Source organism: Rana temporaria, chromosome 3, assembly GCF_905171775.1.
Source record: "Rana temporaria chromosome 3, aRanTem1.1, whole genome shotgun sequence".
NCBI classification, from domain to species: Eukaryota; Metazoa; Chordata; class Amphibia; order Anura; family Ranidae; genus Rana; species Rana temporaria.
Window position 1 is genome coordinate 48,739,346 of NC_053491.1, and position 17,610 is coordinate 48,756,955.

Below are 17,610 nucleotides of genomic sequence, written 5' to 3' on the forward strand. Positions count from 1 at the left end.
GAATGCATTCTATGTGGATATGTTGGATTAGCTTGTTTAGGTTTTTTTATTCGGTTATGGTCGGATACCTAATGTCTGCCATCTTATTTCCACAGCGGTGCTGGACGATGAACGGCTCACAGCAGAGGAGATGGATGAGCGGAGACGTCAAAATGTAGCCTATGAATACCTGTGCCATTTGGAGGAAGCAAAGAGGTACGAATAACCAATGATTTGAGTTTCATAAAACTCTTAAATAGACAACACTTTCCTTTGCCAATAATTACAGAATCCTTTAAATACTACTTGTACATAAAACTACTCACTGATGTATAATTAGTGGTCAAAAACTCTGCTCCAGTCTATAAGCTATAAATGAAGCCATTTTTTTTTACATTTAGTTTTGGATAGAATAGAACACCTGTTTGGCTCTCTCAGTGGACTACAGAACATCTCCACACTGTGTTATAGGGGAGTGGAGGAGGGGGTATTCTGTAGTCCTAACATCCTATTCTAGGGTGACAGTGCTGCTCCTTCATAGATACAGTACAGTGAGTAAGGTTTGTCACACCAAAATGGCTCTATAATTGAGATGGATGCCCTTTAACCACTTGCTGTCAGTACACTGTTTTTATAAATGGCATTGGTTAAAAAAGCCCATGGTTTCAGCTGCTTGCTTCACAAAAGAGATACGACCGCGTATCTCCTGATACGCCGTCGTATCTCTGAGATACGATTGTCGTATCTATGCGGCTGATTCATAGAATCGGTTACGCATAGATAGCCCTAAGATCTAACAGGTGTAATTGACTTACACCGTCGATGGATGCAATTCTAGGCCGGCCGCTAGGTGGCGATTCCATTGCGGTCGGCGTAGAATATGCAAATGACTAGTTACGGCGATTCACGAACGTACGCTTTACCCGTCGCTTTAAATTTACGTTGTTTCTGTCGAGATACGCCACGTAATACTAAGGCTGCCCTGTAGGTGGCCTAGCCAATGTTAAGTATGGCCGTCGTTCCCGCGTCGAAATTTGAAAATTCACGTCGTTTGCGTAAGTCGTCCGTGAATGGCGCTGTACGCCATTTACGTTAACGTCGAAACCAATGACGTCCTTGTGACGTCATTTAGCGCAATGCACATAATTTTACGGACGGAGCATGCGCAGTACGTTCGGCGCGGGAACGCGCCTAATTTAAATGGTGCCCGCGGATTTAGGCGGGCTTGCGCCGAGCGGATTTACGTTACACCGCCGCAAGTTTACAGGTAAGTGCTTTGTGAATCAGGCACTTACGCTGTAAACTTGCGGCGGTGTGACGTAAATGGGATACGTTACGCCGCCGCAGCGTAACAGATTTGTACGTGAATCTGCCCCTATATTTTTAAGGCCAGATATTCGTTAAAGGTGTTGTAAACCCTCACATATATCCAGTGTAGTGACTGGCCTTAGGTGATATACAGAGATGAAACAAATCCTCCTGCATAAATTGTACCGGTTTATCTGCGGCCCTCTCTTCTCTATAGTCATTCTAAGTCCAGAATCTATAAAGCTTATCTGAGCTCTAAGAAAAGAAAGGCGGAGAGCTGAAGTTACCCTCTGCAGAGCTCAGTAAGGAGAGCTCTGACAGCTGATTGGAGGGAAGGGGCACGCTCCACAGCACACAGAAACAGAGTGGATGCTGTCAATCACCTAGAGGTCCCTCCCCTGTCACCTTTTTTCTCTTGGTGTCAGGAAAACTTGTCAGAAGAGAATCACGCTGATAGCAGAGGATAAAACAGCAGACAGAAATTAGACTTCGTACTAGTAACTAGTGTTACTAAACCCAGATCCTGCATTCACTATATCTGGTCTCCCACAGGACACAGAACATGGGAATGCAATTAGTTTAGTAAATTCTGCGAAATACCTTTTTGCAAAAGCAGTATATAGCAGTTATGTGACTTCTATCAGTGTCTGGTTAAAGCTTATAGGAGGACTTTTCATCTCTGATTGTCCTATAAGGCTGCAAGACCCCTGGCCCTTTGTCTGGACAGTGCTGATTGGCCCTGTGCTGATCACATGCACCCACCCCCAAAAAAAGAAAAACTCTAGCAATACACACCAAACTGAGCATGTGCAGGCACTCTGCACATGCTCAGTTTGGTGTGTACTGTCAGGTAAGGATGAGCTCAGGCGTGTTTGCAACACCAGGAAGCTGACATTCCGCAGCGCTAATCACAGGCAGTGAGACATTTCTGTGCAGCCGCAGATTGGGAAATGTCTCGATGCCTGTGATTAGCGCTGCAGAGTGTCCACTTCCTGGCGGGCACGTGGAGTTGCGAACACGCCTGAGCTCATCCTTACTGTCAGGAGATGGGTTGGGACAGTAAAATAATGGGTGGATCAGAGCAGCTAAACAGTATTCAAAACCATTTGGCTGCTTAAACCTTGCGTATATGTATATTTTTACTGTATTTAGCAGTATGCTTGGAGATCGGCTTGACACGTCTGCATAGGAAGGGGGACAACCACATATTGCAGTTGAAAACCTAAATGATGCAGTCCTTCCTGTTCGTTTCACAATGTATTCGATGTGGACAGTCACACGGACGTTCTTCACACCCAGCAGATGAATGGTTATTAATGCAGCATTATTCCGTATCTCTGCTGGATTCTGTTAGGGCAGCTATGTTTTTGCTGTTAGAAGTTGATGACTCGATCGTATTAGTCGCTCAGCTGGGAGTGTGTGTGGAATGTTGGGGTCAGCATTCCACTGTGACCTCCCATCTCCCACCACAAGAATACGGACACGGTGACACGGCACAAAGTCCTTTTTGATTACCCTTCTTCATCGCTGTCATGCCCAGAAGGTGCTGTGTAAACAAAATATACGTAGATGAAGCTTATAACATTTCTTGAATACTTTAGGCCGCATTCACACTTTGCGATTTGGAATCTCGGGCGTAATCGCCACAATTCTGCTGATAATCCCAAATTGCATGGCAGTTGCTGCAGAACATGCAACGCATGTTTGGGTGTCCATACCTTCAATGGCATCCCACACACAGTGCGATTATGCTGCGGCAAACCGTGCCTTTAAAAATTGCATGAAGCCTGTCCCCTGAAAAGGAGCAGGAGCTTCTTTTTGGGTGACAAACACGCAAACATACAGTGTAAATGCACCAATACACTCTTCTTGGAACACCTCTGAACTACACATTATAATACAGATTTAAAGGAGAAGTACAGCCAAAGCTTGTTAGGCTGTACATCTCCTATGGATCACAGGAGTTCATTCTGAGCTGCCGTGATCCGTTTTCAGCAGACATTGGGCTGAAAGTGGTTGTAAAGGTTCAGTTTTTTTTTTTTCTTTTTTAAATAACAAACATGCCATAGTTGCCTCCATTGTGCAGTTCGTTTTGCACAGAGTGGCCCCAAGCATCCTGTTCTGGGATCCCACGGCGGCTCCTTCCTGCAATAGATAACCCCCTTTGGAAGCTCTCTCCCAAAGGGGGTTACCTTGCGGGTACGCTCCCGTGTGATATACTTGGCATCCATAGCCACCGGGTGTATGACTCTGCCCCGCTCCCTGATGGCCGCGTCATTGGATTTGATTGACGGCAGCGGGAGCCAATGGCTGCGCTGCTATCAATCTATCCAATGAAGAGCCGCGAAGATCGCGCCCAAGGAAAATCAGGGCTCAGATAAGTAAGATAGGGGGGCTGGGGGGCCGGTGACTGCCAGGTGTTTCTTCCCCTTAATGCATTAACCTCTTGAAGTCTGCTGACCTCACAGAGCCACTCCAGGCTCAGGAAGGATCGTGACCATCTGGTCTGGGATCCACTTGGACCGGCACTTGGCTTAATCTACCAGCGAGCCACTGCCAGCCGCTCCCGCCCCTCCACAGCCTTAGATCCAGCAGAGGACAGATGCAGCATCGGACCAATGCTACATCCACCTAGGTAAGTATGATTTCTTAAAAGAAAGAAAAACCTCAACTTCTCTTTTAAATGTCACAATGTGCATGGGCACATTGGTTATCATAAAACTCTGTTCAGAGGTGTAAAAAAATTGCAAAACACCTTTTTGAAAGCAAATTTTTTTTTTTTTTTTTTTTTTTCAGCCAGGTCTGACAGTAACAAAAAGTTCTCAGTTCACGCTGCTGCGGTGCAAATTCTTAGTGTGATTTCTGTCTGTCAAATGTTATTCTGATGCGAATTTGATGCAAATTGAAGTCTATAGAGCGAATTTACACTGCATCAAACTCGCACATGGCCCTTTTTTAGCCGCATCAGAATTGCGTCGCATTGTTGTGAATGGCCTTCATTGAAAACAAGGGCCCAGATTCAAGAAGCTATTGCGCCCGCGCAACCATAGGTTGCGCGGCGCAATAGCTGTTTTGCTCCCGCGTAGCGAATGCCCCTGATTCAGGAACATCGCTACGCGGACTGCAGCCTAGGATATGACAGACATAAGCCTCCTTATGCCTTCATATCTCAGGCTGCATTCTTGCGTTGGCCGCTAGGGGGCGCGGCCATTGTGATCAGCGTATAGTATGCAAATTGCATACTACCACCGATTCACAAAAGTTGCGCGGGCCCTGCGCACGCAAGGTACGGAGTTTCCGTACCGCGACTTTAGCGCAAGGTTGCTCCTGCTAATAGCAGGGGCAGCCAATGCTAAAGTATAGCCGCCCTTCCCGCTCGTGAAATTTAAATTTCACGTCGTTTACGTAAGTGATTCGTGAATGGCGCTGGATGCCATTCACGTTCACTTAGAAGCAAATGACGTCCTTGCGACGTCATTTGCCGCAATGCACGTCGGGAAAGTTTCCCGACGGAGCATGCGCTGTTCGCTCGGCGCAGGAGCGCGCCTAATTTAAATGATTCCCGCCCCCGGCGGGATCATTTACATTAGGCGCCCTTACGCCGGGCTAATTAGCATAGCGCCCGCGCAATTTACGGAGCTACTGCTCCGTGAATCGCGGGCAAATCGAAATATTTGCGTGGGCGCAGAGCAAAAATCGTTGCCCTTTGCCCACGCAAATATTGCGCGGATCTACCTGAATCTGGGCCACTGTTCTTTCAGACGACATGCGAATCTATGCATTCAGAACGGATCAAAATCGCATCAGAATTTTCATTAGTGTGTACAGGGCCTGAATTGCATGAACCAAAGTGGTGCCGGTCTGCTCGTGATGATGAGGTTTGGTCATGTGGTTTCTGAGAAGGGCGCAGTATCATCCCAGGCTTTTGCAAAAACATGATTAGTCACAGTGTTGATATTAACTTTACTCTGCAGAGCTTTGTTCCTATTAAGGGAAGCCCTGTGGCCAGAGCTCATGATTCTTCCTTGAGGTGGAGAAGGAAAAGCCTAGTCAGGCAGAGGATGACCTCACTAGACATCATGTGCCTTTAAATTAAAGAAGTGGTAAAATTGAAAAAAATAGCAATTACCTTGACCACTTGACCTCCGGAGGATTTTACCCCCTTCATAACCAAAGCATTTTTTGCTATTGCACCATTTTAACACCGTACCCAAATAAAATGTATGTACTTTTCCCCCCAAATAGAGATTTCTTTTGGTGGTATTTGATCACCACTTTAATTATTTTTTATTATATAAACAAAACAAAAAAAGACAGAAAATTTCAAAACAAAACAAAAACCTTTTATGCTTTCTGCTAAAAAAAACATATTGCATAAAAAAAAAAAAAAAAAAGTTTCTTCATAAATTTTGGCCAAAATGTATTGTGCTATATGTCTTTGGTAAGTGTATATTGAATGGTTTGCATGAAAGTTTATAGTGTCTACAAATGATGATCTACAGTGTATATATACTGGACTTTTTTTTCTTCTTTATACTAGTAGGCGGGGAGAAGGGACTTCTAATGGTTCTGTAATAGTGCTGCGGACAATCTGACACTAGGTGTTAACTGACTGCCATTGACATCACCAGTGACACTAATACAGTGATCAGTGCTAATTCTATACACTGTCACTGTACTAATGACACTGGCTGGGAAGGGGTTGACCTCTAGTAGGGGCAATCAATGGGTTAACTGTGTGCCTACCAATGTGTAATATCTGATGCTTCGGGGGCTTCGTTCTCAGGTAAGTAATTCATAATGAGCTAGTATGCTATGCATACTAGCTTATTACGCCTTTTGTCTTGCAGGTTTTTTTTTTTTTTTTTTTAAGAGAGGGTTTACTTCCTCTTTAATGTGCCCTTGCTGTCATTGTTCATCTTGCTCCTTTCTGGCCTAACATGTTGCATTACAGGTGCTGAGTGTAGAGGAGGCTTATATACTCCATTCAGCTGCAGACTGCTCAGATGAAGCTTGCTAAGAGGAAGTCTAGGTTGGTGATGCCGGGGACATGGTGATCTTGGCAGGATGTGACTCATCACCTACAGCTGCTGCTGGTCCCCGGCTGTTTCTGTTATTTGTTGCTTGGAGACCAACCCAGAGTACGATGTGGTTTAGCCTGAAGTATAGTCAATATTAAAATCCGCTGCTCAGTATGTACTCTGTGATATTAGTAGATTCTGCAACATTGCAGAGTTTATTATGCCCTGGTGTAGTCATGGTTTGGAGCCAAAAAAAAAAACTCCTACATGACGGTATAGGTGGCAGAGAGTAGAAAACCACCCCCCCCTTTTTTTTTATCCTATTCATATAGGTGTACATAAGTATACACCTGTGAGTGTGAGGGCTGCGTTTTTCCAGCATGGGGATGCACAGGTATTTCATGCATCCATGTACAGGCCACCCCATTCATATTTGGGAAGCAGCAGATGCACAGACAATTTATGTGGGTGCATGTGCGTGTCCCCCATATTCACACTGTCTGCATTCAGGGACATGCACCTGCACCCACTTGAATGCCCGATTCACACCTATGCAGTTTGCTTTTGATCCGTTTCTGCAGTGAATTTAGCATTTTTTGCAACTGTGTTTTTGACACATTTTTTCTGCGTTTTTTTTTTTGTATGTGTTTTGCATTTTTTTATGCAGATTAAAAAACGTAAATTGCTGTAAAATCATGATAAACGTACTACATGGTTTTCTGCAGCTTCTCCATTGAAGTCTATTGGACTAACAGGAAGTGAGAAGTAAGCCCTCCAACATGAGGAAATCCCTGACTGTCACCAGAACTAATGTCCTCATTGGAAGATTTTCTACTTTTCCTGTTCTGGTGCCAACATTTTGTGTGTGGCGTGTTTTTTTATTTTTTTACTCTCTTTTCCGATGACAAAGGTAAATCGGACAAATAGAGAGAGTGAATTTTCCCTAAGGGGGCAAAGATGGCAACAAAAAAATACCTGGCTCTCTAATCCCTCTCCTCTCTATCCAAAACTAAAAAGAGTTTTGCCTTCGGTTATACTTTAATGAAACTCGGTTGTCATAACTACTATAGACTACATTGGAGATTACTAAAGATGAGCTGACTTGTTTCGGCTTTTTCATAAAATGAGAAATGCCTTTGTAGATTTCAAATAAAAAGTCCCTTTTAATGAATGTGGCCGTTACTGAAAAGGAAGTAGGTTGAGTGGAAGGGAGCGGCTAGGAGTGTTTCAGATCAGAGGTATGCAAAAAAGGAGGTGCTGGGTTCATGTGACATGACTTTAAAAAGGCTAAAAATAAACCCTAAAAGCAGAAATATCTTAGTTGTGTTATGCTCAAAGTGAGTCCAATTATAGAGCTGAACACCTGTATCGGAGGCCTGTAATGGTAGCGGCCATGCTCATAAACAAGCTGCATTCTCATTTAAGGGCAGTGAAGGTGACGTTGCTTAACATCCCTGCAAGTAATGGCGGCTTCTATTGGAGACTTCTGGTATTTAGTACTGGGACAAACCTTTTTCAAGGGTTAGCTGAAATAATAAAGGCTCCTCCATAGGCCCTCCACTCCTCCTCATGTCAATTAACAAAGAACTCAAAGCAGCATTTGTGGTTTTCTCAGTTCTCCAGCCTGACCACAGCATGCTTCATGTTCTAGTACATGCCGAGTGACATCGTATTGCACTTGTGCTACTCGTGGCTATAGACAATAAAGGGGCTATCCATAGATGTGAAGATAAGAATTCCCATGGAGTGTGTGCAGCCGATGACTTTATTTTTTTTCCCCTTACCTATGGCTGGAGTCAGCAACCTTTTTCCACTTAAGGGCCAGATTCAATGTATGTGAATGCATGAAGGGCCGAATTCACTTGCTAATGAATGAAAATAATTAATAAATGAATAATTCCCTTTACATTCCACACCCCTGCACCTCGGGCTCCCTTTACATTACACAGCCCCTGCACCTCTGGCCCTCTTTACATTACACAGCCCCTGCACCCCTTGCCCTCTTTACATTACACAGCCCCCGCACCTCTGGCACCCATTACATTACACAGCCCCTGCACCTCTGGCACCCATTACATTACACAGCCCCTGCACCTCTGGCCCCTATTACATTACACAGCCCCTGCACCTCTGGCCCCCATTACATTACACAGGCCCTGCACCTCTGGCCCTCTTTACATTACACAGCCCCTGCACCCCTTGCCCTCTTTACATTACACAGCCCCCGCACCTCTGGCACCCATTACATTACACAGCCCCTGCACCTCTGGCACCCATTACATTACACAGCCCCTGCACCTCTGGCCCCTATTACATTACACAGCCCCTGCACCTCTGGCCCCCATTACATTACACAGGCCCTGCACCTCTGGCCCCCATTACATTACACAGCCCCTGCACCTCTGCCCCCCATTACATTACACACCCCTGCACCTCTGGCCCCCTTTACATTACACAGCCCCTGCACCTCTGGCCCTCTTTACATTAGAACAAAATTCTCCTGCGCTCTGGTGTTTCGCTAAACATGGGTAGTGTAGTCAAGTCTTTCGTTTAAGGCAATGTCTATAGTCTTGCAGCCCTCTTCAGAACAATGGGTGTTCATTTGGCTAAAAAGGAGAAAAAAAAGGAGGGCGCACTGACCTAGTGCATTACCACATCTAAGGGCCCTTTCACACGGAGCGGATCCGTATTGATCCGCCCCGTGTGTGTCCGTCGGCTCAGCGGGGATCCTCCGTAAATCCCCGCTGAGCTGTCGGCGGACAGGGCGGCCCCCGCACACTGTGCAGAGACCGCCCTGTCTTTGCTCTGCTCTCCCCTATGGGGAATCGGATGAATACGGACCGTGTGTCCGTATTCATCCGATCCGTTCCGCCAGACGGAAGAAAAATAGGGTTTTCTTCCGTCTGAAAAAGCGGAACTTTGCGGACGCGGATCGTTACGGATGTTAGCGGATGCATCATCCGCTAACGTCTGCAATCCCATAGGGATACATTACAAGTCCGTAAACGGACTTGTAATAAACGGTCCGTTCGTCCGCACGTGTGAAAGGACCCTAAAAGTTTTATTAAAAATAGAATAAAAGCAATGGTCCTACTCACTAACGAGCTTAGGTAAACGCTTTCCTGACAATCAAGCTGGATCTCTTGACACCTGCAAGCAGGACTTAATGACAAGGGCGCACCCCTTTCTTCAGTGCCTAGGCGGTCCATAGTCGTGGTTATAATAAAAGTTTTATATGTGGTAATGCACTAGGTCGGTGCTTCCTCCTTTCTTTCCCCCTTTACATTGCATAGCCCTGCGCCTCTAGCCTCCTTTACATTACACAGCCCCGCACCTCTGGACTCCTTTACATTACACAGCCTTCCCCTGTGTATTTCCCCCCCCCCCCCCCACAACTCTGCCCTTTCCTACCTTGCCATATGCAGAGAGGGAGACAGAGCGGAGCAGGAAGCTAAATGGGAACATGGAAAGACACACAGCAGTGCTGATAAGACCGCGCTTCCAGAGTTCATTTTTCATATTAACAATCTGGTGACCACCTAGCAACCAATCACCTGAAAAGTTAACTCTGGAAGCTCCTGCTGTCTTATCCGCGCAGCTGTGTGTCTCTCCCATGTTCTCATTCAGCTCCCTGCTCTGCTGTGCTCTTACTTAAAATGTCCAGGGCCAGGTGCACGTGAGTTCATCACGTGCACTGATAGGCTGGACATTTGGCGATGGCGGGCCGTAGGTTGCTGACCCCTGACCTATAGTAATAGATGTAATATGCATAATGCTAATGCGTTATGCATGATGTGCATTTTGATAGAGCACAATCTCGCTTAGTTATTAAGGCAATTTTTTTTTTTTAAATAAATAAAATGCATATTTACCTGCTCTGTGTAATGGTATTGCACAGAGCATCCCCAAACATCCTCCTGATGTCCCACGCCAGCAGTCTCCTCTCCTCCTCTTCTGTGAGGGCCCCCATAGCCACAGTGCAACTCGTCCACACCCCCAGCTCTCTCATAAGATTTTATTGACTGCAACAGCCAGTGGCTCCCACTGCTGCCTCTGTGTCCTGTAAGAAGAAGAGAGGAGATCACTGTTGCAGACGGGTAACATGCTGGGCCAAAAGAGGACTCTGGGAAGTGTTTAGGGAGGTGTGGGGCAATACACCTATTGGGACATTTCTTTCCCTTAATGCAGGGCTTGCATTAAGGTAAAAAAATGTATTGACTTTAGAATCACTTCAGTACTGCATAGCGGAATGCTGGATCAGTCTGCAGTCATGCTTGCAGAACCCAGAGGTTTATAGTCGCTTAGTACTTTGGGGGTCTCCAGGGTCTCACTGGGTTGCTCACAAAAAGCAGCAGAGTGTGCTGGCAAGGAGAGAGGGCCTTGTGTACATGGCGTCTGAGGTTTCTGTGCAGAGAGTGTGCACACTGCACACTTACATTGACCTAGCACATTGACCAAGCTCCGGCTAACACAGGGTTCGACGAATCCCGGGCGCCAGGTCGCCATTGCGACTAGATTTAGCGACCTGGTGCCTGGGGCGGCACAGCTGGGGTATCCTGTGTCTCCGTGCGCCCCCGCCACGCGATCGTGTCAGCCCCGCCGGCCGGTAATTGAGGCCGTGGCTTTGCGGCCTTCTGCAGGCCTATGCTTCCTTCTGTGATCTGGCACCATCTTGTGGTGGTCGTTGGTATGACAAGACAACCAGCAATGCTAATGGAGCTTCCCCTGTTTGTTTTCACTACCATCTCCTTCCCTCTAATTGGAACCCCCAAACATTATATATATTTTTTATTCTAACACCCTAGAGAATAAAATGGCGGTCGTTGCAATACTTTCTGTCACACCGTATTTGCGCAGCGGTCTTACAAGCGCACTTTTTTGGAAAAAAATACACTTTTTTTAATTAAAAAATAAGACACCAGTAAAGTTAGCCCAATTTTTTTTTTATATTGTGAAAGATAATGTAATGCCGAGTAAATTGATTTCAAACAAGTCACGCTTCAAAATTGCGTCCGCTCGTGGAATGGCGACAAACTTTTACCTTTTTAAAATCTCCATATTTGACATTTAAAACATTCTACAGGTTGCATGTTTGGAGTTAGAGGAGGTCTAGGGCTAGAATTATTGCTCTCGCTCTACTAATTGTGGTGATGTCACACATGTGTGGTTTGAACACCGCTTTCATATGTGGGCGCTACTCACGTATGCGTTCGCTTCTGCGCGCAAGTTCGGCAGGACGGGGCGCGTTCCTGGCTCCTAACTTTTTTAGCTGGCTCCTAGATTCCAAGCAAATTTGTCAAGCCCTGGGCTAACATATCACATGATCTGAAGTCTGCCAAGTTAAAGAGTTGTGGCTGGCAGGAAGGGGTAAAAGACTGACCAAGCCCTCAGTTCAAGCAAACTAAATACATTCCAAGTGCAGCAGCTGCAGAGTTGGACCCTTGGTCTCATTCCAAGCAGTGGTTTCATTGCAGAGATCTGATATACCCCTACTGAGTCAGACCTGTAGGTCTACAATCAATAAAGATCTAGCTCTGACTCAGCAGAGGACATGTTGGACCTCTGCAAAGAGATCACTGCTTCCTCAGAAAGAGCAAGGGTGCCACTCTGCTGCAGACTTTTCTACTCGGGCTGTGGCTGTTTTAACAAAAACAAACTAAAAATTTGCACACCTTTTTCTTTGATAGAATGTGTTTTAGCTGCTTTAAACTGGGCTTTCAATTGGTCTTAAATGGGGAGTGATTTGAGCTTCTTTCTAACCCATGTGGGCTGGCAGTTTGCTGCAATGGCCATGAGATAACATTGAATGCATTATAATGTATAGCTAAAGTCAAGAATACGTGCGTATTCTCCAATGGTCTGGCATCTACGTGGTCCCTTGCATCTGCTCCCCGGTTTCTTTCAGTGTCGGTCTTCTGCTGGTTGCATTGCATGTCTCTTCTGCAGCAAAAGAGCCTTTTAGCTAGATTCATAAAGAGTTAGGCCGGCGTATCAGTAGATATGCCGACCTAACTCGGAATCTGCGCCGTCCTAAGTTTATTCTCAAACAGAGATACACTTAAACCTATCTAAGATACGACGGCTTGCGCCGTCCTATCTTGGGGTGCAATATTTAGGCTGGCCGCTAGGTGGCGCTTCTGTTGAGTTTGGCGTAGAATATGTAAATGCATAGATACGCCTATTCACGAACGAACGCACGTGCCATTGTCGCAGTAAAGATACGCTGTTTACGTAAGGCATTTTACCCTTTCGTCTTCCAGGACAGCCCTGTAGATGTAGCTCCTCCCTCCGGGACAGGAAACACAATCACCCCCAATCATAAAAGGCGGTCCTCCAGGTCCTCTCCTCAGTTTTTTGTGTTTCCTGCCGGACGGGAGGAGATACAATCAGGGAACGTGTTTGTTTGTTTTTTGGTGTGAGAGAACCTACCTCAGCCTTCAGCACTCCTCTGGCCCTAGGGGTAGAGAGCGTAGCTGGAGTCTCCTCCGCCGTGAGCTCGGCGAGAGTCGGACCCCGTTGACGGTGGGATCCGTCCCCTGTAGTGATCCGGGTGGCGTGGCCGCGAGGGTGAGAGACGCCATCGATTCGGCGCGCCACTTCCGGTATTCGATGAGGGGGCGGGTTCCATGCGTTCCAAAAGAGAGGAAGGAGTATTCTCGGCGGAAGCGCGTCATCAGGGGGCGCCCGGAAGTATCGTTCCTACTTCAAAAAAGGGCGCGGAGGAGACTCGAAGGACCCGGCGCTGGTGTTTGTTCAGGGAGACTGAAAACGATTACACAGGACCATGGAGGCAGCAGCGGCTATTTCCGATCCTGGTCCAGCAGGCACCGGTACCTCTCAGGTAAGGCCTGGTGACGGCACATGGCTTACTCTGATAGGTAGGGGATTTTTACCCCAGATACCCCCCCCTAGGTGGTGAACCTGTTTGGTGGAGGTTTTTTTTTTTTTTTTTTTTTTTTTTTGCACCTTCTAGGAACCTTGTCACAGTGGTGAATGAAGGTTTAGCTGGTTGTAATGTGGTCAAACTGTGTTGTTTATTTTAACAGGTCAAGGCCCATGATAAGAACCAGCCTCCTAGGAAGAAATGTGCAGTGTGTGGGACAAAGCTAAGTTCTAATTGGGATAAGCCTTTATGTCCTGACTGTGTTAATAGCTTGGTTAAAGAAAGTTCGTTAACCACTTGTAACCAAATGTTATCATCTTTTAAAGATGAGATGGCATCCACATTTCAGTCGTTTAAGGGACTGATTGATAGGATGCAGGCTCCAGCCCCGTCCCTAACTAGGGCCTCTAGTACTCCTTCCTTACAAATTCAGGAGGAAGAGGAGGAAATTAGAGACAGAACTCCCAGATCAGTTGTTTCCTCTCAGGCAGGTTCAGCATCTGAATCAGAGGGAGAGGAGGATTCCTCCAGGGCGGCCAGATACAAATTGTCATTGGATGATGTGGGGGATCTCCTGAATGCCATCTATGACACTTTGGATATCCAGGAGGAACAGGTTCAGCTCTCACGGCATGACCTCATGTATCAGGGGAATGCGACCAGAACCAAAGTTTTTCCGGTTCATAAGTCTTTGATTGATATGATTCTGCGAGAGTGGGAACAACCTGAAAGAAGACCCTTTTTTTCAGGCAGCCTCAAACGTAGGTTTCCATTCGAATCAGATGTGTCTCATCCTTGGAACAAGGTTCCTAGACTGGATGCCCCTTTAGCCAAGGTCTCCAGGAGGACAGATTTGGCATTTGATGACCTAGGTTCCCTTAGGGACCCAATGGACAAAAGGGGGGACCTACTTTTGAAAAGAGCTTGGGACGCCTCTGCGATCAGTTTAAAACCAGCTCTATCGGCTACTTGTGTAGCAAGAAACTTAGAGTGTTGGCTCTCCCAGTTACAGGCACACATCTTGGCCGGTACCTCTAGACAAGAGCTTTTAAAATCTTTTCCACTCTTGTTCAAGGCAGTGGGTTTTCTAGCTGACGCCTCAGAGGAGTCAGTAAAGTTGGCTGCCAGGTCAGCAGCCTTGGTCAATGCAGCCAGAAGATCAGTATGGCTAAAAACTTGGACGGGAGATGCCGCCTCAAAATTAAAATTGTGTGGTCTTCCGTTTTCAGGAGATCACCTTTTTGGACCCGGCCTCCAAGAGGCTTTAGAACGTACTCAGGACAGGAAGAAGGCCTTTCCTGAGAAAAAGAAAAAAGCCGAAGGAAAGAGTTTTTTTCGTGGCTTCAGGGGTTCAAACTTTTGGCAAAACCAGAAGAAGGAAGGCCAACCCAAGAAGCATTGGGCAGGCCACAAGGGGCGTGGTAGAGGAGGAATCCTGTTTAATCCTCCTCAACCCCCCCCAAAACCGCAATGACTCCTGTGTCCCCGTGGGAGGAAGGTTGGGGCAGTTCCTCCCACAATGGACCAAGGCAACCTCAAGCCCGTTCATTCTAAATTTAATAGAGTACGGATACAAACTGGAGTTTGCGTCACTGCCTCACTGGAACTTCAGGGTGACTCATCCACCCAGAGAAAAGGCAAAAGCAGAAGCTCTCATGCTGTCGCTAGGAGAATTAGTGGATCAGAGAGTTCTAATTCCGGTACCCCTGGAGGAGCAGGGACAGGGAGTATATTCCCATGTCTTCATAGTAAAGAAACCATCAGGGAAGTTCAGGATGATCCTGAACCTTCGGCCCCTGAACAGATTTGTAAAATACAAAAGGTTCAGGATGGAGTCGATCTTTACAGTTGCAAGATGTCTGTTCCCGGGGTGTTACATGGCGACCCTGGATCTCAGGGATGCTTATCTGCACATCCCTATACATCCAGATTACCAGAAATTTCTCAGGGTAGCAGTGAGGGCAACTTTAGGGATTCAACACTTCCAGTTCCAAGCTCTGCCCTTTGGTCTATCCTCGTCTCCGAGAATTTTTACCAAGGTTCTGGCAGAAGCTCTTGCCCCTCTCAGAGATCAAGCTATCACGGTAATCCCATATCTGGACGATCTACTGTTTGTAGCCAGATCGGCTCAACAGTTAGGGAAGGATTTACTGGTGGCACAGGAATATCTCTCCTCACTCGGGTGGATAATCAACCGGGACAAATCCCAGTTGGTGCCATCCCAGGAAGTGGTTTACCTGGGGTACAGGATATCTTCGGTAAGGAGAAAAATTTATCTCCCCGAGGAAAAGGTTATCAAAGTAAGTCAGGCCGTTGCCCAACTACAGTCCAATCAGTGGATTTCAATCAGAGAGGTAATGAGAGTCCTGGGGTTCATGACATCCTGCTTCCCTGCAGTTCCTTGGGCAAGACATCATCAACGCCCATTACAGGAACTTATGCTCCGTCTCTGGAGCGGCCAAAGTCAAGATTTAGAGTCACTGATTCCAATCTCAGCCAAAGTAAAAAGGAAGTTGTGGTGGTGGCGAAAACATCACAACCTGAGCAAGGGTCTAGACTGGTCCTTCCCGGTGGAAGTAATAGTGACTACGGACGCAAGTGCCTGGGGCTGGGGAGCCCATCTAGGGGAAGCAGTAGCCCAGGGAGCATGGTCTCCTGTGGAGGCAAGTCGTTCCTCCAACCAAAGAGAGCTGTTGGCAATTCTAAGAACCATAGAGTCATTTCAGGGAAGGTTGGTAGGACATCACCTGCAAGTTCGTTCGGACAACGCAGCGGCTGTTGCGTACCTGAACAAGCAGGGAGGGACAAGAAGTCCGGCTTTGCAAGAGATATCCAACAAAATCCTCTCCTGGGCGGAGACCAACTTGTTTTCACTGACAGCAGTTCACCTAAAGGGTACTCAAAACTCTCTGGCAGATTATTTAAGTCGCCAGCCAGTGAAACAGGACGAATGGTCCCTGAACGAAGAAGTATTTGCTCAGATAACACAAAGGTGGGGTCTTCCGGAAATAGATCTTTTTGCCTCAGAAAAGAACAAGAAAGTAACCCAGTTCTTCTCAATAGATCCCAGAGATCAGGCCTTAAGGATAGACGCATTTTCCAATCCCTGGAGGTTCAACATTTGCTACGCCTTCCCCCCAGTAAGGATGATAGCAGCAGTGCTCCAGAAATTTCGGTTGGAGGCGACAGACTTGATTTTGATCGCGCCCTGGTGGCCAAAGAGGCCTTGGTTCGCAATCCTGAAGGAACTATGCATTTTTCCTCCATTTCCCCTTCCAGTCCGGAAGGATCTGATCTCGCAGGGTCCAATCCTACACCCGCAGATAGACAGATTGAGTCTAACTGCGTGGTATCTGAGGAAGAGTTATTGAGAGCAGAGGGTTTCTCAGAGAAAGTAATAAACACCCTATTACAGTGCAGAAAGCCAGTTACAAGAGCAATCTATGCCAAATTTTGGAAGAGATTTTGTTCCTGGATGAGAGAACAAGAGTTAGATCATCCAGGTATTCCAGCTATTCTGGATTTTTTGCAGGCTGGGGTAGATCTGGGTCTCTCCCCTAGCACTCTAAAGGTACAGGTAGCAGCCCTGAGTGTCTTCTTGCAGTGTTCCCTTCAGCAGAATTCATACGTTAGGAGTTTTTTCAAGGCCTTATCAAGATCTAGGCCAGTGAGGGTCTCGACCTGTCCTTCTTGGGATCTTTCATTGGTGCTCAGAGCACTCTCAGGCAAACCTTTTGAACCTCTGGAGAAATCCATCCTGAAATGGGTCACACTTAAAACGGTCCTCTTGGTGGCAGTGACCTCAGCCAGACGGGTGAGTGAGCTACAGGCTCTTTCAATCTTGGAGCCTTTTTTGTTGATTTTTGATGATAGGATTATTTTGAAAACAGACCCCAGTTTTCTTCCTAAAGTTGTGTCCAAGTTCCATAGGACACAGGACATTGTCCTTCCTTCTTTTTGTTCCACCTCAGACTCAGAGGGAGCACCCCAAAACTTACTAGATGTGAGGAGGTGCCTTTTAGTTTACTTAGAAGCTTCCAAAGAGTTTAGGAAGAGTGATTCCCTTTTTGTTAATTTTTCAGGTAGTAAGAAGGGTCATAAGGCATCAAAATCCTCTATTGCCAGATGGATCAGAATGGCAATAGAGAAGGCTTATGAGTTAGAGGGCCTACAAGCCCCATTTGTTAAAGCACACTCGACTAGAGCAGTTTCGAGTTCATGGGCCGAGAGGGGCGGAGCCTCACCAGAAGAGATTTGCAAGGCGGCAACGTGGTCAAGTTATACTACCTTCGCCAAGCATTATCGCCTGGACTTGATGTCTGAGAAGGATCAGGCATTTGGTAGGAGGGTCCTCCAAGCAGTAACCCCACCCTGATAAGTAAGTTTCTTGTCTATCATCTACAGGGCTGTCCTGGAAGA

General features: G+C 46.6%; 1 protein-coding gene across 1 annotated transcript in view; it reads left to right on the forward strand.

Annotated features, from left to right (window-relative positions):
- The window catches only part of IQGAP1 (IQ motif containing GTPase activating protein 1), a 260,699-nt gene that overhangs the window by 59,224 nt on the left and 183,865 nt on the right, over nucleotides 1-17,610 (forward strand). Inside the window, exon 2 of the mRNA XM_040342541.1 lies at nucleotides 96-195. Within this exon, the coding sequence (XP_040198475.1) occupies nucleotides 96-195 (100 nt within the window). The remainder of the gene's footprint in view (nucleotides 1-95; nucleotides 196-17,610) is intronic.